Raw genomic sequence first — 24721 nt, 5'->3', positions numbered from 1 at the left:
CTTTTTGTCTGAACATGTTTCTCTTTTTTGAATGAGACAAAAAAAAACAACCCAGACAATTTTTAAATGAGAGGGAATAAGCCCTTTGATTTCTTAAGGGAACTAATTCCATCATAAGGACCCAATTGTCATGACTACATCTAAATCTAATTATCTCCTACAGACCCCACCCTCAAATAGCATCACATTAGTAATTTTGACTTCAACATATAAATTTGATGGGGGCAAGGGGAAGAGAAGAATGGATGAACACAATTCAATCAATAGTAGTATGCATTAGAATCATAGATGGTGGCCCCATCCCCAGAGTTTCTGATTCAGTAGGTCTTGAGTGGAACATTAAGAGTTTGTGCCTTTAACAAGTTCCCAAGTGGTACTGATGCTGTTGGTTTGGGTTCGATACTTTGAGAACCACTAATGTAGAAGATCACATATATATTTAAAAGAGAAGGCATATTAATTAGACACACCCACCAATACTTTTATACAATCCTTTAGTTTCAATTATTCCAAAGAGAACTGCTGTAGATTTCTTCCAAATCCCCTATGCTTATGTAATTTTTTTTTTTATGGCAGATATAGAGAGGCTCAGAGAGAGGGACAGTAGGGACAGACAGGAAGGGAGAGATGAGAAACATCAATTCTTCATTGCGGCTCCTTAGTTGTTCATTGGTTGATTTTTCATATGTGCCTTGACCAGGGGGCTACAGCAGATAGAGTGACCCCTTGCTCAAGCCAGCGACCTTGGGTCCAAGCTGGTGAGCTTTGCTCAAACCAGATGAGCCCATGCTCCAGCTGGCGACCTCGGAGTCTCAAACCTGGGTCCTACAGATCCCAGTCCAACGCTCTATCGATTGCGCCACCACCTGGTCGGGCTCATGCAATTTTGAAGACGAATAAGTTCTGTTGAATTTTTTATGGCTAAATATGCTTGGGCATGCCTATGCCTACCTTTCAACTAAATATTTTTCAATTATAAATCAATTATAGACATGTGACCACACTTTACTGATTCTTGACACTCTCTTAACTAATACAGAGGGAAATGAGAGGCCAATGGGCTCTTTCAACTACTCTGTTTTGGTGATGGAGCAAAGTCCATTTTGTCATTTTAGACAGCCTCAATCTACATTTTCTCTATAAGACTGCAGGTCAGAATTTTCTCTGAAATTAGCCAGCTAATTATAAGAATGAAAATAATGGCTATGGTTTCTTAGATATCAAGCTAACATATTTGGCCAGACAGATTTTTCTCCATTGGGTAGTCTGTGCCTTGTGTAACATCCACCAGGTACAAGAACAAATGTAGGATACTTTCAGGAGTATAAATGTAACTTTATTGGCCAGTTTTACCTGCACAGGGGCAAATTCCCGAGGTGTCCGGAGACACTGTGCTCACAAGGAGCTGCAGATGGGAATCGCACCTAGCACTTACAGCTAAATCTTTTTATAAGCTAAGCAAGCAAGCATATACAGAAGCAGATGTGGCGGTAACCTATTTGCTAAGGGGCTGCACATAGCATAGCAACAGGGGCTGGGGTCTAGCTCATTGGCGAATTCCAAACATAAACTTCTGATAAGGGTCTTTTAACCAATAGAATGCAAACGTTTGTCTTTTCTTTTTCTTTTTTTTCTCAGCCTCACAGGGTCCCTATCTGTCTCTGCTTCTTGAACGACCTTGGGCATGTTATTCCTAACAGAACAGGAGCAGGATCTGCCTGTAACCCTTAAGTTCCCTGTTCCATTAGTGCCCTGCCTATTTTCTGATCTTCTCTTGGTCCTTACACCTTGTATCTAAAGATTTCAGAAGAGAATAATTTTTATGTATTTTTTTCCCTGGGTAACTGTCTTAATTCTCCTCTTAACTTGATTAATGTAGACTTTCTCCAGATTCAAATCAGATAAACACAGATAAACATTGACCATGTATCCACTGAATGACTCTTTGTATGAGTCATTACTTTGTAACTGGCTGAAAACAGAAACTCAGACCGAAATGGAAATGATCAGGTATGTTAGGGACCACAGGATTTTCTATGGAACACAGGGATAAGGTTATACATCTTTAGGCATCAAGAACAGCTGAATCAACTCAAATCTTCTCAGGATTCTCTTTCCAAGTTTTATCCAAAAGCCTTTCTGTAAACTACTTTATTTTATTATTATTATTTTTTTTACAGAGACAGAGAGAGTCAGAGAGAGGGATAGATAGGGACAGACAGACAGGAACGGAGAGAGATGAGAAGCATCAATCATTAGTTTTTCGTTGGGACACCTTAGTTGTTCATTGATTGCTTTCTCATATGTGCCTTGACCGTGGGCCTTCAGCAAATCGAGTGACCCCTTGCTCGAGCCAGCAACCTTGGGTCTAAGCTGATGAGCTTTGCTCAAACCAGATGAGCCCGGGCTCAAGCTAGCAAACTCGGGGTCTCGAACCTGGATCTTCCACATCCCAGTCCGATGCTCTATCCACTGCGTCACCGCCTGGTCGGGCTAAACTGCTGTATTATTTTCTTCTGTTGGAAGCTGGATATCTCTCCCCAATTCACATGCTAAAATGTGTGTTAATAACTCCTAATTTTTTATTTTGCAGTCTCTTTGTCACTACCAGTTCTGAATGACTAGGGAAGGCCTCTTATGGCTTAGTTTGAGCTAGATGTCCATCTATGGACTAAACAGCTTGGGCCAAAGACTTGTATTTATATGGTATTTCTTGAGTGAAGGTCAGAGACATGTCCTTGTTGAAGAGGAGTTTAGAGTGGAAAAGGACAATACGTTCATTCCACAAAAAAACATTTTAATATTCTTTGTGTATGTATGCAATATTAATTACACTATTTGTTTATTCCTATGTTTTTTTTTCATATCTGTGACTCTAGAGATTAGTGGAAAATAAAATACCAGAAGTCAGATAATCTGGATTTTAGCTCTGTTCTGACACTGTTTATGAGACTTACTAAAACATTTAACTTAAGACTAAATTTTTCAGCTATTTAAAAGAGAAAATGATATTTGCTCTTAAATGTCTCAATGCAACTTCTCTGTACTATTAGACTATGACTAGACATTTTCCTGAGTTCCTGGAATAACTTAAATAAAATATGTATTCTACCTTCAAATTTCTTGTATTATTGAGGTTATGATGAAAGTTAGCAGAAATAGTGCATTGTTTAAAAAGATATAGAAATATAAAGTTTCTATTGTTACAAATTTTTGAGGTTTTCATTTTCTGAAGAGAGTATTGGAATGAATATATCACCAGTGATATTAATCACCTTAGTTTTTTTGTTTTTGTTTTTAACTAATTTCATGTTTAATGCTTATGCTTTTCAAAGAGTTCTTAACTAACTAGGATAATCTTCTGCAAACAGACAAAACCTACCTATGGTTTTAGATGTGAGTTTATTTGACTTTTGTTATTTCCAAACATGATTATCCATATTTTGAAGAAACTCTTCTATACTAGACATAAGTAAAATATGGCCCGTGGGCCAATTGCAGCCTGTTGTCTGTTATGTAAATAAAGTGTGACTGGAATGCAGCCATCGCCATTTGCTTGCATATTGTCTAGAGTTAATTGCAGGCTGAAACAGCAGAGTTGAGCAGTTGTGACAGAGACCTTTAGGCATATTCGCTCTGGCCCTTGTAGAGTAAGCTTGCCAAGTCCCCTGTTGCAGGGGAAAACACAGTAGACTATGATTTCAGTAGGGATACTCCTGCCAAGTGATCCCTGAACGAAAGAAGGTCGTGAGTGTCTCTGCTCTGCTCTGCAGCGGAACCCTGTGAGCACCTCTCAGCCCCTGCATGCCTGCTCTTTTTATTTTGTGATACCCCTGCCCCTTCTCCCACACACATCTTCTTCCCATTCTCCACCCTCAGTCCCTGGTTTGGATGGGTTCATTGCTTCATTGCTGACCTACCAAAGCGCTGTGAACTAGTTAATTTTCTCCACTAAACTGAAATGTTTACAGTTATTTCTTCAACACCCGACAGAATGTAGATTTTCAGTAGTAGTCACTTGATAAACAGTTGGAATACAAATGAATGAATGAATGGTGAGCTCTTCTTGCTATGCAAACAGCATTAACTGAATGAATTAAATTGGTTAATGCTTAAAATATCAAACAATAGAAGTAATAAAATATAGTATTGCACAAGTCTCTAGAGGCAATACAGTTTCTCCATATAGGAGCAGTATGGAAAATTGTGAAGGAAAAGATTGATTTAACTGAGATAAACTAGGGTTTTATTATGATAAAGAACTACCTGGCTGTCTACTAGAGGGGCCCACAGGCAGGACGGTTTGGTGGGGAGGTCTGATCAAAAGGCTTACATATTCCAAAACCTGATTTTGTAGGTTTAGAGGATTTATCTCTTAAAAGCAGACTAATGTTAGACAGAATCTGGGAATAAATGTCAATTCAATTTACAAGGAGAAATGTAATTGCCTCAAAAACTGGAATATTTGTATCTGCTTGACAGGGTCATTTTCTTCCCATGGGCGATCTTCATAGGAAGTCAAATCACAATAAGTGAATTATTCTTTAAATTAATTTATTAATTTACAATGAGACATAGCCGTGAGATTTTGCCTCTGGGGCTGAACAGCAAGCTCTTTAGTTAACACATTTTTCTTTATATATGTTAATGCATTCAATCAGGTTAAGTGATTTGACATTTTCTCTGTTCTAATTCATTGTAATTTAACTTTTTAAAGGCAATATTACTATTCTTACATCTTAGTTCTGGAGGGAGGAATGTAGTATGATAACTTCTATATAATTTTTAAAGTTCATATATAAAATAAAAATAATATATAAAATATTTATTACACTAATTGTACATTTATATTTCTATGACCATAAGATACCAAATAAAAACGTGCAATAGAGAAGATATTTTACAAAAGGCTTTATAATTTAAACTGAGGAAATAACACCAAATATAACAAAAATTAACAATTCAGAAGTTATTTTTATTTTGTTTGCTGCAGACTTAGTTTTAAAGGAGGAAATGAACAGAAATATATTTAATATCTCAGAATAGAGTGATAATTATACATTAGATGGATAGTTTAAAGGCATTAAGTGCAACTGTAAAAGGATCATGCAGAAATGGGGGAAGAGATAATAAAATATTAAGTGACTATATTAATATTAAAAAATTTTATTTCAGTTATGCAAAAAGTTGTTATATAAAAAACTGGATGAAATTATCAAAGTATATTAACAGTAATTCTGTAATATGGCACAGAAGTTGAATATATAATCTTCTAATTTTATATAATTATATTATTTTTAAAAGTTTTTTAATAAAATAGGTAGTGGTTGGATATTCACTAATGTCCTTACTGTTGAAACAGGTATATGATTCAAAGCTGAAATTTATAAAATTGAGAAGAAAAAAAGGTCAAAATGAGAGTTAATTTTATTTATGTAAAACAACACACAATACAATGTCATCTATTGATGCATACATATATACACACACACATATGTAGTAAATGTATACAAAACCTGAATGGGAAGAAACATATAAACTCCAAGGTAATATTTTACCTTGGAAAAACAAGGAAGACAGGCATAAGTAGGGCTCAACTGCATTAGTTAAAATTATATATCTCCAAAACCAACTATCTGACATTTGGCTGGTAAAATTTTAGTATCTCTAAAATCCAGGTGGTGTGGTATTAGCTATTTGTTAAAAATGTTCTTCCTTCTTTCCTTTATGTATGAAACTATTCTATTTAAAGAAGACAACAGATTCACAGAGATGTTGATGGAGCCATACATGAGCCCTAAATGAGTTATAAAAGTGCTTTACGTAGATCTTTTCTTAAAAGTTAGAAAAACGATATTCTGAATCTGCTCACCTTTATTAGACAAGCAACATTCTAATTTGAAAAGAGAAGTCGGGTAAGTATGTGAACTCTGGTGGTTGTCTGCATGTGTCTGTCACTGCTGCTTGGGTGAATAACAGGTTAAAAATGACTTTTGGGGAGTGTAATTCATTTGCAATTATGATCCTGTTAACCTCATGGGATTTTTAATATCATTTATTTAAATTGAGATTTAGAATTAAATATTTTACACTGGTAATTATTATATTTGAGTTCCAAATATAATAAAAAAAATATTTTAAATTGTTGCCGGTTGATCTGGAAGTCCTTGCAATATGGCAAAATTCCTCCAAGAAGGGAACTGATTTCTTTATTTAAGGTAATTATCTTAATGAAGTACTTAGCTATGAAAGGTACAACCCAGATATCAGATGTTTGATGAAACAAGTTAAATTTCTCTGAAAAAAAAAGTAACCGGTTTTGATTCTGTGACCCTGGATGTCAAGAGAGACACATCTTCAGGAAACCCCGAGACAGGATAAAGAGGAGAAATGAGGGCTATTGTCACAAATGCTCACAGCTGTGTGGCTGAAAACAGAACTTGATTCTCTCACAGTTCTGGAGGCCAGAAGTCTGTAAGCAAGATGTCGGCAGAGTGCCGCTCCCTTTGGGGGCCAGGAGAAACCCTTCCTTGCCCTTTCCCAGTTTCTAGTGGCTTCTTGGCTTGCAACTGCGTCACTCCAACCTCTGTCCCTGTCTTCACACGATCTTCCCTGGGTCTCTGTATGGCCTCCTCTCATAAAGGTGTCAGTCATTGGAGTTAAGTCCCACCTGAATCCAGCAGACTTCATTTTAGCTTAATTATACCTGCAAAGACCCTACTTCCAAACATTCTGAGGTTTTAGGTGGACATGAATTTTTAGGAACACTGTTAAACCCACTATCACAGAGGTGGCAGGGATTCAAATGAGGGGACATGGAGGAATAGAATTTTTCCGTATTTTCATCAGACTCTTTCTGACAGGAGTCCCTGAAATTATCTGAGAGCATGAGGTTGGTCCCAAACCGTGTTATTGCAATACTATAGAACAAACTGGTCCTCAAGATTTGCGGAATGCAGGATGGCTGGGTAATTGATATTTTGGTGGCACTGGAAATTACTTAGCAAAGTCAATCATGGTTATAGGAAACACTCATAGCTCAACTAATGAACAACTACAATAAAGAATGAAACTTTGTTGCTTCAAATAAAACTATATGAAAAAAATCACTCCGATGATACTGAGTGAATCTAACTTAATTATGATTAAGAGTATATTACTTCAATGTACGAAAGATTAAAAAATAGTAGGAAGCTATTGTTGTCAGTATTAATTTGTCAGTCTTTGAACTGAATCATCAGATAGGACTTTAAAAAGTCCTAGTGATTAAAAAGTGGTAAACATTTAAGATGAAAGAAGAACTTGGTATTTAAGAACATCTCTCTAGTTGTACAGGTCCCCACAGGGATATGATACTTAGAGTAAGTTTGTGGGAAAACCAACAAAACTGAAAGACTGAGAGAGACAGGAAGAGCAGAGTGCAGATAGTTGGTGTAAATGCTCTTTAGAAATTCCAACTTCTACCCCTAGCTTTTCAAACTGCGGCCAGCACTTGAAAAAGCAAATTGCTTTCTCCCAGGGACAGTATTCACTTATGGGGCTATTTGTTATCATTTAGAGTAATCTTATTATTACTTAATATTTCATTTCCTTTCTTTTTAAGTGTGAGGCAGGTAGGCAGAGAGACTCCTGCAAGCACCCCAACCGGGATCCACCAGGCAAACGTCCTATGGGGGCATGCTCTGCCCAACTGGGGCCATGGTTCCATTGCTTGGCAACTGAGCTATTTTTAGTCCCTGAGGTGGAGGCCACTGACCATCTTCAGACACCAGGGGCCAACGTGCTTGAACCAATTGAGCCGTGGCTTGGGAGGGGGGGAGAAAGAAAGAGAGAAAGGGAAGGGGAAGGGGTGGAGAAGCAGATGGTTGCTTCTTCTGTGTGCCCTGACTGGGAATTAAACCCGGGACATTCACACGCTGGGCTTACAGTCTACTACTGAGCAAACTAGCCAGGGCTAATATTTCATTTCTAAGTGAGTTTTAGTCTCTAAAGTTACTTAGGAAAATATTTCAAAATGTATAAAGGGGAATTGTATTTACCTATTTGTAAGGTTTTTAAAATTTTGCTCTTCACTTAAAACACTAGGGCACTAAAATAATCAAGGCATACATTAACATATGAAACAAAGCTAATGAAAAAAATTCACAGCATAAAAAGCATAAATTGCATTATTTTTTTTTTTATTTCTGAAGATGTAAGCCTCAGCCAGACCTCACAGAAGCCTTCCTGGCCCTCTTTCTAAACTGCGAAAATATTGACAAGTGACATGACCCCTTTGTGGCTTCATTTACTCTTTTATAAAATAAACATAACACCTACTTCCTAGGATTGACGTCTCAACTATGACGGTATGTGAAAAATGTATGTTCAACTCTAAAGTACTATATAAATGGTAGTAATAGAATTATTCATTATATTTTATTCTGAAAGCTAATCTAGGAACCTGTGAAGTCACAGGCCAGGGGCGATTTGATCTATGGGTCTTGCGGGGGAAAAGTGTCCCTCGTCTGACTAAAGTTTTATCTGTCCGGGTATTGGCGGGGCTGACAACTCAGTACAGATTTTCTGACTTTTTACAAAGAGAAAATAATTTTTCAAATTAACAGAGTAGTTTGGCCTTTGAATTGGATTGGGAGGTAAATTAAAAGACAATGTATGTTCTCCATGGCACTATGTGCCGTATTTTGTTTATGCTCATCACTGTTCAGAGCGCCGCATACTGTCATCAGATTGACATATTGGAACTGTTAGAAGACAAGAGAGTGTGTGGTCTTCATTATCTCTGCACTCCACAAGAGAAACCATAATTTGTGTCTAACAGCTGTGCTCAGAGGTATTTGAGGACAGATCACTTGATGCCTCAAAAAAAACCCCAAAAAACAAAAAACAAACAAAAAAAATTGAACAAAGAATGCTCCAGGAAACACTGTTTCCATTTGCTCAGCTTAAATCTTGACTCTTGCTGCATAATCAAAGTTGATGCTCTTAGACCGTGAAAGAAAACATGGATGGCATATCTTGTTTGGGTAATAACAGAAAGGAAAAAATGAAAACCTATAAAATACGGTATAAATATATCTCAACCTGTGAGTTCTTAGCGAGGCTGGGCTACTAACTAAATGCTTTATTTCCAACAGGAGGGGGTCTGGGCTTACTCATCAGAGAAGGGGCAGGACCCTCATCTTGAGAATGATGCTTCCCTAGACGAGGAGTCAGGAGACCAGGGCCCGGCTCTTTATTGCACTACACACTTCTTTGTTGTTTTTGGATATGCTATTTTGCCTGTTTTCAATTTAATTTTTTTTTCCATTTTTATGACATCTTTTGTAATTCTCTCCCAGGACTTTCCTGTGAGTTATTTTAGTTCACTTTGAAGAGGATTGAGAGGCAGAGTCATTTTATGCCGAAATATAATGTTGTGCTTAGTGATAGAGCTTAAAATGAGATACCCCAAGATTCAAACTGCACATCCACCACATATATATTTATATTAGCTGTGTGATTCCACACAGGCTACTTCACTGTCTAAATCCTCACGGGGACAACAGCAGAGTGATAGTTTCCTGTGAAGATTAAGAGAAGGAGGTACACAGAGCGCCTGGCACAGAGGGGTCACCATATTATAGGAATTATTTTTATTGTTAATATTATTATTTCTTAAAAATTTAAATATCTGGCCTAATTATTGGGATGGGTGATGAGAGGACAAAAGTTTAAAAGAGTTTCTCAACTATCTTGTACTTTAGAATCCCAAGGAGAGCTTTTGGTAATTACACATATTTGACCACGACCCAAATATGAAATCAGAATGTCTGTATGTTAACCCCAGCCATCCACTTATGGGTAAAGCCTGAGAGGTCATTTAGATGCTCTCCATAGTCTGGAAAGATCTGCTAGAACAAACAACACTGGAACTCAGTACGGTTGTTAGATATAAATCTTTGCATGGTGGAAAAATTGACCTAATACATTGCTGTCTGATAGCAATTTGCAAGGGTACTACTAAATATTATTGGACAACACCACAAGTTTAATCCACTTTTTCAGGGCACTTTTGCCTGCAGTCTGAAATTTGGAAGGGGTGATCCCGTCTAACCTGTCACTTGCTACTCACCTCACTGGGTGGGACAATGAGTGTGATCTATTCTTTAGACTCTAGCGTTGTTGGTCAAGGGGAATCTCAGGACCCAAGGAGAGACAACAAGAGTTCTTTTGAAGGAGAGAAGGGGGCATTAGTTCTCAGACAAGGCTAGATGTGTAAATAAGGAAGCAGAGCAGAGCCTACTTGACAATGATTATACCATGTACGAAAAGAAACAGCAACAGGGACAGAAGATGAGTCCAAATGACTGAGTTTGAGCTCTGGGATTCTGTCACGCCTGAAGCAAAATCTAGCTCTTGAAAGTCTTAATATTGTGAACCGATAGGTTTTGTTTCTTGATTAAGCTAATTAATATTACTTTCTACTTAAAAAAAATTCTTACAAATTCATCGATTTGACAAAGAACATTATAAATGATTTCCCAGGTCATTCATTCCATCATCAGTAGTTACTATCTACTTAGACTGCACAATTCTGGCAATTTTTATTATTTAACAAAATACCATAATGTAAAAGAACATCACTGAAATGTGAAACTGTAATGTTGGCAAGAAACAAATAAAACTGAATTTGTTCTCGTAGCTACAAAAACACTAGAATGTCTCTAATTTATTTCTGCTATCATTTAGGCCCTCTTTGAGAACAAAATGACAGAAAGACAGGCAAAGACAACTGAAGCAGGATCTTACACATTCTGAAACAATTCTAGCCTGAACTGCTAAGATTAAGACATGAGACTGCCCACAGACCCTGGGATGAATTGTACTCTCCAAATTCATAGTTTTAAATCCTAACCCCCAATGTAACTATATTTAGATATAGAGGCTCTAAAGAGACAACTAAGATTAAATTAAGTCATAGGGTGGGGTCCTAATCCAATAAGAGTGGTGTTCTAACAGCACCTTGATCTTGACCTTTCAGCCTCTGAAACGGTGAGAAAATAACTTTCTGTTATTTAACCCAGCCAGTCGGAGTTATTCAGTTTGGGCAACCCTAGCAGACTAATACTCTTCTTTTTTCTTTTTTCACTTTCTTTGTGTTTTTGATTATTTTCAAATAAAATGAGAAATAAAGCACCTCAATGGGTATAAATTTGAAAATATAAGCTTTTCTTCTAACTTATAAATGAGAATTAAGTGACAAGACCTGCTATGTTGTGATCTGAACACACTGAAAACTTCTTATTAACAAAAATAATCTCTGTGTCAATGAAATACTTACTTTAAAGGGTTAAAAAACTCTTATTTAAAAATGTTAAATGTACTAAGGGAACTTACTAGATGTCTTGATACAGCAGTAATAATTATCTACTTGGCTATTCTTGTGATTAATATTTTATGTATTCTTTTTGTATAGTAATAATAGTGTTTTTAGTACAGGTGATACAGAAGGTAACAGGACTGAATGAGAATATACCAGGAAGATCTGAGGGAAGAAATGTTTTGGAATACATCATATAGTCATTTCATAGGGAATTAATGAGTTATGCTATAAGCCATGTGGAGTGTTTGAAAAATATTGTGTGCAGAAACTAAATATTTGTATTCAGTTAAAAGAATTTACCTTTCAGGATTTCTAGAAAATACAAATTTTAAATTACACAAAATATTATTAGAGAGACCCACGTTTTTCCTTTTGCTACGGAATGTACACGATTCCTTTAAATAGTTTCCTGTAATGAGTCTCTGAAAGGTCACTGGGATCCAGGTGTTTTTTACTTTGTAAGGGATAAAGCCAGATGTGAATAGGAATGCAGGAGAATCAAAAGGGAAATAAATATAGCACCCCAAGAAAGGGTCAGGCATCTGTAGAAGAAGCCACACTGAGAGACAGTCTTGGACACTTCACATGCAAGCAAGTCACTGTGCTGTTCCAGAAAATGTGGTCTTGAGATTCACACTGTAGGACAGCACATTTCCAGAGAGGCCAGGGTGAGGGGCAAGTAACAGGCTGTGAACCTATATTCAGATTGTGCTTTAGCTAGAATGAAATGAACGATCCTCCGTTAGTCTAAGACTAAGTTTACTGTGGAAAAGAAAGCAAGACCCAGGACTTGAAGAGGGGCAGAAAAGCTACTTGGTTCTCTGGGCTGTGGAGGAATGGGAAGTGGTGGGTTAGGTCTCCCTACTCCAGCTGCATTGCTGCGCATAACTGAATGAATTTCAAGTTTTGCTGGTGTAGAAGACCCGGTTGGAGCTGTATCGAGTGATTTTTTCCCAGCTAAGTGGCTCTGGTGAGAGCCAGGCTGTGGGAGTCAGCTGGGATAAGTACTAAACAGAACACGTGCTAACTGCCGGATCCATTACTGACTGAAACCTCTATTTCCACTTAGAAGACATATCAGTTATATACAGCATTGGGGAACACATCTACTGTGTGAACGGGATCCCATGCATTTTGGCAACAGTTTGTGGGATCAAATAAAGCCTTAAAGATCACATAACTGTCAAGAACGAGCAGCACTTGTCTAAGTAACCTGGAGCACCACTGCTCGAGTCTCCTCTGCTATGCTAAGTCACAGCTGCAGCTGCTGAGGACGGTGAGGCAATCAAAAAGAGACGCAACAAACCACGACACCAAAGCAGACAACTTCTATTGAAAAAATGTTAAAATTGAGCCAGTTACTGAAATAAAGATAGACTAGTAACAGGTAGCTCCTTCCTCTGCAGAAGTAACCCTCATTTCTGATAACAGAAGCTTTGTGAACATTCAGGGAGAGTATATTTCTCAGTTACATTCTTGGGGAAGAGAGTAGAGGCATTAAATATGAAGGCAGAAACATAAACAAATAGAGATTGATTCAGGGTGTTTTTTTGAATTTGACTTCATAGAAGCCATGCTGTATGAACTTCTATCTCCTTCAGTTCTTCAAATTATTAGGCCCATTGTACAAAACCAAAGTGCTCATAAAAATTCTTCCTCTCTTCCTTCTTCTCTCCATATCCCCTGTATAATATATATATATTGTGTGTATACACACACACACACACACATACATAAAGGCCTGATCTGTGGTGGTGCAGCGGATAAAACATTGATCTGTAATGCTGAGGTCATCAGTTTAAAACTCTGGGCTTGCGGGTCAAGGCACATATGGAAATTAATGCTTCCTGTTCCTCCCCCCTTCTGTCTCTCTCTCTCCCTCTCTAAAATGAAAAAAAAAATCTTTTAAAAAAATCACACACACACACACACACAAAAGACTCATTTACATTTTAAACAATACATACAAATTATGTGGGGAGTGTTGAATGGAGTTGTAGTTACACACAGGGACTTTGGAGGTTGACCCACTTGGCTTTGAGTTTCTGCTCTTCCACTAATTAGCAGTAAGCTTTAGTTTCTAGTCTATAAAATGAGAATAATAATAGTGCTTATGGCAAATAGTACTTTGATAATGCATCAAATGCCCCTGGTGCACAGCAAATGTTCTCTAAATGCTTATTATTATAATTATTTAGTAATTGGAGGAGAAGGCTTTACTTCGGTCAATTGAATGCTTTGAGAAAGACCAGAGTTTATTAACGGTTGAGCTGAGTCCTCAGTGGACATCAAATGAAAGAGAAACTGATTGCTCCTATCATTGTATGAGTTTCAGAAAAGATACTCTCAAGTCACATCTTAGTTATAGACTCAGGAGCATGAGCAAAGCCCAGTAACATACTAGCAATCCACACATTAGCAATAGGTATACTTAGGACAGTCTCACAGTGCTTAATTGTATGATACAAATTCTTTTGCTTGAGTGAAATATTTACCCCTCCAAGTCAGGCCGAGAGCACAGCAGACAAACCATGGGACTAGCAGTAGCATTTGGTTCAGACTTGTTTTCTTTTCGTTATAAATTATTAAAGTTGGTATAATTTGTGCATTTGAACTGCGCATTCAGCATCATTTCTGTCTAAAAAGGGAAGTCCTTCTCCCATAATTTGGAAAGTTCAGTTTAGTATTTCACACACTTAAGAATCTATTTGTAGTCTGGGGTGTCAGATAACTTGTGAACTGAACCCCCTGGAATTGTCCCCAGGATCTCTGGGATCAGGGCCATTCTGCAGCCGGCATCGACCAAGGCCTGCTGGCGAGCGAAGAGGCTGCTCTGGTTCTACCTGCTCCTCGGTGCAGAGTGGGGTAGGAAGTCCCGTCACACTAAACCACAGAAGCAGAGATTCGGCTAGTCTCCAGATGTTTGCATCACTGGCTAGTCCCCATCGCTGGTTTGCTAATATTTAGGACTATCTGACAACTGGCTGGTTCCTCCCCCCACCTTCCTTTTCTTTTCTTTTTTTTTCTTTTTTCTTTTTTTCCTGGAGACCTTGGTATTGTGCAGGCACTGACCCAGCATACCACTGACAACTCCAATTTATTTCAACTTCTGCACCTTTCCCATCAGTGGTGTCTTGGGCTCATGCTTTGTCTTTCAGAGCCCGGACTCTTGTTTTATTAGCCTGACATTTTTTTCTGACCTCTGTTGACAGCTTCTGGCCTCTGGCAGGCATTCTGTTTAGTTGCTGTTTTGATTTATAATTCACGCTCTTCTGGCTGGCTGCAACGCCTTGATTTGTGACATGGATACACTTGCATTGCTCTATCTGATATAAAATCTTATCTTATTCTCTAGCATCTTTCTTTTTGTCCATGACATTTATTTGGCTCCTTAACTTTTCATTTCCTTTTCCCTCCTTCTAATTACAGATTTGAAATAGCTGCATTATACCAACATGGAAGAGTAGTTCAGGCTCAGAGAGACCACTCTGAACCACATCTTCCGTATTTAAAACACTTTATGATTTTATAGGGCATCTTCACACACGGTATCATGTGTGCTCCGCACAACAACCCTGTGAGGTAGGTGTTACGATGTCCATTTCTCAGCGAAGAGAACAGGTGTGGTGAGATACTGATACACTACTTAGCATTCTACTAGAACCTTAATGCTGTGTTAACACGTGGATCCTGGGACCACGTGTTAAACCCTGAAGGAAAGAGGAGTTGTGAAAATCTGATCTATTATTAAACAGTTATTAAAAAATAAGGTGGAATCCCATGTATTTCTTTTTTTTTCGGTCTGCTTTTTTCTTACCTTTTCTCTTTCCTCATTTTTAGTTCTTTGTTAATCTACATAAAATATCTCCAGTTCTACTGAAATATTTCTTTTTTCTCCTAGATCTATACTGAATATTTATAGCACAAAATACAAAGAACTTTTTAGAATTAAAAAAGTCAGGACTTTTTTTTTTATGATCAAAAATTCTTGCTTGAAATGGCCAGGTAACTTAAGAAAACAAGTTTTGTTTTTAATTTTAATTCAAAAGTGCCAAATGAACCATTCTGGCTCCACTTGACCCCACTATAACACTTGAGAAAAAGTGCTGCAGTTTAGAGAGTAAGAAGACAAGAAGGTGAACTAAGCAAATCACAATCAGTTGAACTTTTAATATCGCAAGGAATTAGAAAAATCTTGATCTCCTCTAAACAGCTCTAGAACCCTGTTTTTCCTTCATTCGAGCTCTGCTGTATTGAATAATACAATTAGCTCTATAAGGCCGGACACGGTAGCTATTTTTATTAGCTGTGGAGTCTAGTCGCAGGAGGTACAGGATGAAGATAGGGATAAACAAATAGATGGATTTTCTTCCATGTTGTCCCTATCGGTGGTTAAGAAGAGTGTTTTTGGACGTAAAGGACTCTCATCTAGTTGGTACCGATGAGATTTCTCCTGGAACCCCATGGGTCAAATTGGTTCAGCGAGCACTAGAGGAGTGGGTGTCAGAGGATTCCTGGCCTGGCTCTGAGGGCTGGTTGCAACAACATGCCGGTGAGTACAATGGAAAGTATCCCATCAGCAATGTGAGAGGATGTTAGGAGATGGTAGTGATGGTGGGATACTGGAGTGGGGAGCGGGATGAGCATGAAAACAAAGGCCCAATCAGCACCCAGGACCAGGAGAGGGAGCCATGCGGAGCCGGACACCACACAGGAGTCAAGGTCGTTTGGAGGAGCCGCAAAGGGGTCTTGGAGTCAGCTGTGCTGATGACTTGTCCGGAAGTGAAAGGCCTTTTAATGAGATGGTAGCAGAGGGTGTCCTGCCAAGCTCACCTGATCTTAAAAGGGCCTTGCCCTAATATGATCAGGGAGTGGTACCGGTCCTGACACATATATAAAAGAGGAAATCAATTATTATTTGTACTATATTTAAATCATGCCTGAAAAATATAAGAGAATGTATATTAAAATAATTCAATATAAATTTTTATATATCAGAATTAATTGAAAATTTAGAGAATCGGGCACTTTCATAGAGAATAAACTGCCACTATCTTTTAGAAGCCATTTGCAAGAATTTACTAAATTGTAAATATGCATGTCATTTTTGAACTCTTAATTCTACTTCTAGAAAATTCTCTATTAAAAAATATTCTCTTTAATAAAATATCTCACAATATCATGTGAGAATGCTGAATGTAGCATTGTTTATCAAAGCCAAATCAAAGCAAACAGAATCTTCACATGTTCATGACTAGTGGATTGAATGATATATTGTGATAATTACAGTATAGCTATATAATGGAATAGTGCACAGCCATTGAGAGAAAAAAGGTAGAGGTGTATATACTGACATGAACAGAAGAAGATCCAGAACATACTGTATAGATGTTTGTGTATGTGGTTCTTTTCTTTTGAAACATTATAGAGTTATATACTCTCCATCGCATCTGGAGGCTATACATGCTTACACACAGATATATCTCTCTAAACGCTTTCTCGGAGAAAGAGTGCACATAAACTTCAAACAGCCATGAAAATATCTGTAATTGAAAACATTTCTGAACACATCTGAAAAAAAAAAACTGTTCGAAGCAGTTGATAACCTCGGGCAACAAGGACTGTGTATGTGTTCAGTTTATAGACTACAAAATAAAGAAGTCCTCTCTTTGCCAAGATTAGCCAGACTCAAAGTTAAGTAGTGCAGAGAAAGTCTCAGGAAAAGGAGAAAAGGAGTTAAAGAAAAACTGAAGATAGAGGTAGAGATAAAGATAGAGAAAAAATATGAAGATAGGGAAGAGGGAGTTACACAGAAGGCTCAACTGAAAATAAATGTAGCATCAAGGAGAAAGGGGAAGAAATGGGGAGAAAGTATACAGCAGACAAAAATGATCAAAGGAGAAAAAATCTACTGTTTTTATTGTCTTAACATAATAACAACACTAATAATCATTGCATAACAGTAAAGCACTTGGAGGAGACACACAATACTCAGTGTGACTTAACTCAGGCAAACAGATCAACAATGCAACAATTATGGAAAGTGTCCTGTACTTACACCATAGTTAAGTGTCTGGCATTCACAATGGGGACCCTAAGTGGTCTGAAGGTGGTGTCCACACACAGGATTTAGTTAAAATGATTACTTATGTTACTTCAGAGAAATTGGTCCTGTATTTTTTAAACAATAATTATGATGGAAAATTGGTAGATTTTTAATATATTAAAGGTTTTTTCAAAATCTGTTTAAAACAGACCTCTCTAATAGGTAAAGGTTATGACTCCCTATGTAGGCGTATCAGCTATTCCCAAGACAGACATGTACATCGCATGTAGTTCCTATTGGAAACACAGGGGAGGAATTAAATTCTGAGAGGTCAATCAGGGATTCCTTATTCCTTTTCATAATCCATTCTTTAGCTCTATATAGATTCGGCTAACATACAGTGATTGCCATTTGACATGGAATTTTAAAGACATATCGTCTAATATTTAGTTTTTAAGGCCCAATTTACAGAGTCTCTACTTCACCATAGGAGCTCAGCCCTCCACTGAACAGAGATCCCGTCTGTAATATCTATTCTGTTGCAGTTTTGAAGGCCTCAGAGATAGAATATCGCTTTTCAGGTTTTTAGTAAAATAAAGCAAAACACAAAAACCTCACCCATCTGAAAACTAGTCTGTCAGGGCTTTTAGATGATCCAAATTCCTATATGTAACTTTTCAGTACGCTCAGTTCACAGGTAGGGCGGGTATAATTGTTTCTATTCATCAGCTTGATTTTCCTTAAGTAGATAGAAATTGGCTTGAATAGTGAACAATTTTCTATGTGGGATTTTTTAGAAAATTGTGTTCATCACAAAAATAAAATACAAATGGGTAACGAGATTCAAAGAGTTGTCTAATTTTAATCTATTTGTTTTACTCCAATTAGCATACTTTGTTCGTAGCCAATGTGGCTGTCTTCCCCAGAGTCTCCACAGTTCAATGCTAAAGTTCTTTCTCAACATTTGCTTCAAGCCCAGACCACTACTATCGAAGCTTGTTTATTACAAAGATGCACATAAATAAACAGGAAACTATAAACTTACATAACGTGCTTTTACTTCCTTTTTCCCCTTTCTGGCCTTTTTGTCCGGGATTTCCTTGGGGTGGGGGGAAAGAAAGAAAAAAAAACTTTTAAAAATTAGGGTAATTCACAATGCTTGCTTTAAATGGAGATAGACTAACATTCATAATAATCTACAGAAACTCAAATATAATAATAATGATTATTATCATGTTAAGTATTATTATTTTATCATTTTAGAAACCCTGTTACAAACCTGGCACTGTTCTGGGTAGATACTTTACACACATTATCTTAAATGTACAAGGACATTAAACGTCGATTTTACTAAAAGTATACAGAAGTGAGGTGTAATCAACTTGGTTTGGGTTTATCCGTCCTTTTTTTTTTTTTCCTCTTCCTTTGACTGTGCCTTCCTCCTTTCTCCAGGAATCCTGGTGTCTTCCACTTCAATCTAAACTGTGTTTTTTAACTATTCCCATTACAATTTATTTGTCTTGTTTTACATTTCCTTAGGGTGGTGTATCCCAGACAAGTGCTGTGAATGAGTTTTTGGGAGCACAATCCCTGATAATTGAATCAGAAACACTGGGGATTGAGCCCAATAAGCTGTTTGAACAGAACTTACAGGTGATTCTGGTGACCGCTGAAGTTTGAGAACCAGAGACCTAAAGAAATTCTATGTATCACCCTGGCTAGTTGGCTCAGCAGTAAAGTGTCAGCCCAGCGTGTGGAAGTCCCAGGTTCAATTCCTCGTCAGGGCACACAGGAGCAGTGACCATCTGCTTCTTTACCCTTCCTCCTTCTCTCTCTCCTCCTCTTGCAGACATGGCTCGAATGGCTCCAGTTGGCCTCAGTCACTGAGGATGGCTCCATGGCATCACCACAAGTGCTAAAATAGCTTGGCTGCCAAGTAACAGAGCGGCCCCAAATGGGGAGAGCATTGCCCTGCAGGGGGCTTGCCTGGTGGATCCCATTCAGGGCACATGTGGGAGTCTGTCTCCCCCCCCCCACCTCTCATTTAATAAAAAAAAAGAAAGAAATTCTAAATATCTTTTAAGCCAGTACTAACACTGCAACACATCTTGCTCTACAGAATTAATCATTCTTACTCTCTACTCCCATAGCTTTTGTCCTGCTTCCTAAATGCTTATTACCACATTGCATTAAAGCTATCCGCTTCTGCATTTTTCTGTCGCCTGACCATTGAAGGCAGGGCTATGCTATGTTCATCTCCAACATACAGGGAACTTTTGTAAGATTGTGTTGACTTGGTGAATAAATGAGTGATGCTCCCTCAAGTACTTTGGCTAATTGAACTCTAGGAGTTTGAAAGTGAAAAAATATCTAAACTTATATAAGCTGTAGTTAATACTCAATATGTATATATAGCTTGCTTTGTGATAAGAACTGTTAGAAACATTTTAGGATATCTATTGATTACCTATAGTTCATAATGATAATTCACTTATAATGTTAATCATTATGATTTAATGTAAACAGGAAGTTACAAATAAAGCACACCAGAAAGAGTCCCAAACAAAATTTTACCACGACTTGCCAGGGATAGTAAATGACTAGCTACTTGAGATAGATCGTAGACTAATGCACCATTTTAACTTTAGACTTAGAATATAGGAAAAAATGGTCTTCTCACTTCACAGTATTATTTTGAATGATCTTGGAATAATCTATTGCTAGCTTTGCAATTTTGCCAAATCCAAAATTTTTAAATATATTTATCTATGGAACACAAATCACCCATATAGTAAATTTAGCAGTTTTTGAGTGATGCATATAATTTCTAACAAATGAACAAATACTTCTTCCCATGTTGCTGAAAAGGCATAATTAAATCAAGATGGTTTTAGAAATGGTTGGTGCGTAAGTCACTATTTCGTTCAGGTAATCGGGTCTCTGGTGGAAACTTATTGTAGGTTGCTTATTTGTGGCTTATTTTCTCTAAGCTTAATTGCCATTGACACTGATACTTTCAAAAATACCCCAACACACCTACTGAAATTGCTAAAATCCAAAACAGTAACAATATCATATGCCTGAGAATGTGGAATAATAGGAATTCTCATTCATTGCTGGTGGAAATGCAACATGGTATAGTCACTTTGGAAGACAGTTTGGCAGTTTCTCACAAAGCTGAACACAGGTTTACCGGGCAATCCAGCAATCACAGTTCCAGGTAAACTCATGTCCAACTAAAAACATGCATGTGAATGCTTAAAGCAGCTCTCATTCATGATTGCCAACACTTAAAAGTAACTAAAATGCCCTTCAACAGGTGAATGGATAAACTATGATACAGCATGCAATAGAATATACTAAGCATTAAAAAGAAACGAGTGATCAGACCACATGCAGAACCTTAAATGAATTCACTGAAATTGCTAAGTGAAATCAGCCAGCCTGAAAAGATTACACATAATATGACTCCAACTGTATGACATGTTGGAAAAGGCAGAAGTATGGAGATAGCAAAAAGACCAGTGGCCGCCACAGGCTGGGGGGCTGGTAATGATGGGTAGGTGACCACAGGGCATGGTAGGGCAATAAAACTACTTTGTGTGATATTATAATGTCATTTGTCAAAACCATAGAATAAACATCACCAACAGTCAACCTTAATGTAAACTGTGGACTTTACTTCATAATCCTGATTCACTATTAGTCAATGGTAACAAACATACCACACCGATGCTAGTTAGCCATAATAGTGGTAACTGTACGTGGACAGGTGACATGAAAGTTTCTATTTTCTGCACAATTTTCCTACAAACCTAAAACTATTCTAAAAACTTTTTTAAACATCCAGCGATAAAAATCCTGTTCTCCTGATCATAATTTACTTTCAATTTAGGAAACAAACCTGTTCAATTCTAAAATTTCTGTGCAGAGTTTACAATTCAAGTTTATACTACTGGCTGGCATAAAAAATAGAAATGACATCATCATCTATGTAAATTTTAAAGAACGCAAATAATGCTAATTATAAAGTAGTAATTCTTAGGTCTCGTTTCTTTCACCCTGCCGGCACGAGTTTCATTTCAGGGCTTGCGGCAGGTGGCCAACCACAAAAGAATGTCCGAGGAAGTCACCTACAGTTGAAACTGCTGACGATTGAAAATGCACCAACATTCCTGATTAATGGACAAGTACCCCTGCGCCCAGCGATAGCGACAGCCAATCAGCAAATGCCCCGTTACCCTTCCTACTTCCCTAAACCGAGCCCTTAAAACGTGGCCTCAGATTGTAGCCAGGGGCTGCTCTCCCTGACGAGACAGCCTGGCAGGTGTCCTTTCATTAAAGCCTGTTACTCTGGTCTTTCGAACTCCAATTGATTCTATCAGTAATATATCAGTATATAATAGCAGGCAGCTTATCTTGCATAGGGTAGGATTTCAGGCCAATCTGTACTTGGCGAACTATAATTTAAGAAGGTCTGGCCAGTTTTGGTTAAAATATTATTTATACTTTGTGTGTTTGTTTTTCTTTGCCAGACTTTCCACCTCTTTGTTCTAAAATAGATACCATTCTTCATGGTGATTTATGGTTGTGTAAAGTTTATAAATCCTCTTTTTTTATATATAGCTATTTTCCTTTAAGACACAGAAACTTTCCTCAGAAGGACAATAAAAAGTTTCAAGATGTTTCAGACAACTAAATATTCAGCCTTTGAGTGTTACTATTCACACTATGATAACCATTGTTTTGGTTACTTAAGTTGAAAAAATATCTATGATCTGGTGTTTATTTTTCATAGTCTATAAAGAAAAAATTGTTATAATACCTGGCCTCCCCATCTTCCCTGATGGTCCTGGGGCTCCTCGAAGTCCAGAAAAGCCGATTGGTCCCTGATCACCTTTAGGACCTGGAGGACCTGCATCATTAATGAATGAAACACAGGGGTAATAGTTCACTTTTCAGATCGACTTCATAGCATAACAGAACAATTTAGTTTCATTAATAAGTATGCTATATGTGAATCTCCAAATGGAGTAATAATAGCTTTCCTAAAATTTCATGTGTGCTATTGAGAGGTGGTATAAATAATAAAGAAAAACATTAATATGTTTAAGGCAGTACAGGTTTTCAATAAATAGCATTGTTATTACAAATAAAAACATAGCACGAAAACATCTTGGTGTTTTAACCAGAAAGCTTAAGCCATCTAATCAGGAGTCTTCAAATAGCATGATTTTGATGTAGCTAAAATGACAGCTTTTAAATGAATGAGCTGGAAATTGGGTTCTTGAGCTTTATCCCAGAAAAAGCACAGCTCAAGAGTATTTATTTTTAAAAAATTGGGGTCCTAGTTCCAGAATATATTACCCTAGTTCTCATGGACTTGTATTTATATATTCCACTGGACTCCTGAACAACAATGTAACTGCACGTACACACCCACACACATGTGAAAGAGTGTGTGTGTGCGGGGGTGTGTACAGTATACAAAGATTCATGTATGGGTATGTATTATATACATATACAAAACCATGGTTTTACACACTTTAATGTAAACAGCTTTTTGTTTTGTTTTGTTTTTACCCTACACCACTATGGTGGCTATGAAGACTACATAGGAAAGCAAATACTATTTTCCTGTGGGATAAAGTATTCCATTTTAACGTCCAGTAGCTTGACATAAATTATGGTAAAAATGTCATTTTAGGAGTCATTATCAGTTCCCAGAAATCCTAGTAATCCAATTCTCAGTTAACTCTTTGGAAAAAATGTTATATAAAATTGATTCACACCTTTTGCTAATGTTAATCTTTTAATATATTGCCATTAGTTTACAAGTTTCAGGAAGCAGGACTTACACGTATTTAATTCATCAAAAAATATTTTCTTAAGATTCCTTCATATAGACACCTAAATTTGGGTTAACTGTTCTCTAAGAACTATTCAGTTTCAGAACTATATTATTCTAAATAGTTAAGAAATATTCAAACTAATGTAAAATTTGGATTCTGCAGATATTGAGCAGATATCTACAGGAATAAAATACAAATTATTTTTAGAAATATGAATAGTCAGGATGTCTCAATTTAATTTAATTTCTCAATATACACTAATATATATATTGATATGTGTGCACATATATCTATAATATATATATGTTTGTATACACACACACACTTTGTAGTTTATAACTGCTGGACTTCACAGTATACAGCTTGAAAAATTATATAACATCAGTTCTCAAAACTGGCTGATGAGTTAATATTTATAATTTTCTTTATTATCTAAGCAAGGCAGTCAGACCTTTGCACTTGCAATTATAAAGATCTGTCACTCAAATTTATAAATAAAAACATTGACTCTGAACTTTTTAATTTATCTTAGAACAGCCTTGACTTTTTTTTTAATTTTTTTTTATTTATTCATTTTTTAGAGAGGACAGGGAGAGACAAAGAGAGAGAGGAGAGAGACAGAGAGAGAAGGGGGGTTGGAGCTGGAAGCATCAACTCCCATATGTGCCTTGACCAGGCAAGCCCAGGGTTCGAACCGGCGACCTCAGCATTTCCAGGTCGACGCTTTATCCACTGTACCACCACAGGTCAGGCCCAGCCTTGACTTTTTATAGAATGCAACTCACTGGTGACTTCCATTTTTACCATTACCTCCATTAATGCAACAAAAATATATTGAGCAAGCATATTGTTTCAGTCCCTGCACATTCCTGGAGTTACAAAGGATCTTATCCAAACAGACCTCCCGGTGTGGAGACAGATGGTAAGAAAGTTAACAAATAAATATAGAAGGTTATTTTGGAGATTAAAGTTTTAGAAAACAAAGAAATGTAATAGAAATAGAGAATGCCTTGGGGAATCAGAGAGAGCCTCTCCAACAATGGCTGACTGAGTAAATCATAGTGACATTCAGAATACAGCTGTTCAGGAATTATGTAACATTTTTAATAGGTAGAAAAATAAATCCATAAATGAAGTACATGTGATACTAGTCATTATTATTCAATTATTAGACCTCTATTATGGGAGATGTTTGAGCAGACTCTATATAGCCCATAGAGTTACATGACTAGTTTGTTCAATGATGTTTGGAAATGTAACCCCTAAATATAAGCACCACTATTGAATTTTATTCCAAGACACCAGATTCTTTGAGCCTTTCAGGTGGAAATTAGTTCATTTTCTGCGATAATCTGTAGCATGGGGAATAGGGTCTAGCACCTGCTACTAATCCACAGACAAGAGAAACACATCTCACACAGAATCCTAACTATAATCTGTTAAGAGTTTAAAGAGGCT

General features: G+C 37.2%; 1 protein-coding gene across 3 annotated transcripts in view; it reads right to left on the bottom strand.

The window, feature by feature from the left end:
* MSR1 (macrophage scavenger receptor 1) overlaps nucleotides 1–24721 on the bottom strand; it is a 77934-nt gene that overhangs the window by 11521 nt on the left and 41692 nt on the right. The window contains exons 7-9 of one of the 3 annotated variants that reach the window (XM_066380245.1): nucleotides 22237–22326; nucleotides 18457–18510; nucleotides 15516–16248 (exon numbers count right to left, since the gene is read on the bottom strand). In XM_066380245.1, the coding sequence (XP_066236342.1) occupies nucleotides 16247–16248; nucleotides 18457–18510; nucleotides 22237–22326 (146 nt within the window). In that variant the 3' untranslated portion in view covers nucleotides 15516–16246. Of the gene's footprint in view, nucleotides 1–15515; nucleotides 16249–17517; nucleotides 17537–18456; nucleotides 18511–22236; nucleotides 22327–24721 lie in introns of those variants that run through there. The other 2 variants (XM_066380246.1, XM_066380247.1) reach the window with 2 other exon arrangements.

The sequence above is a fragment of the Saccopteryx leptura genome, chromosome 4 (genome assembly GCF_036850995.1).
Source record: "Saccopteryx leptura isolate mSacLep1 chromosome 4, mSacLep1_pri_phased_curated, whole genome shotgun sequence".
Lineage (NCBI taxonomy): Eukaryota > Metazoa > Chordata > Mammalia > Chiroptera > Emballonuridae > Saccopteryx > Saccopteryx leptura.
This window is presented reverse-complemented; position numbering and strand designations above follow the sequence as displayed.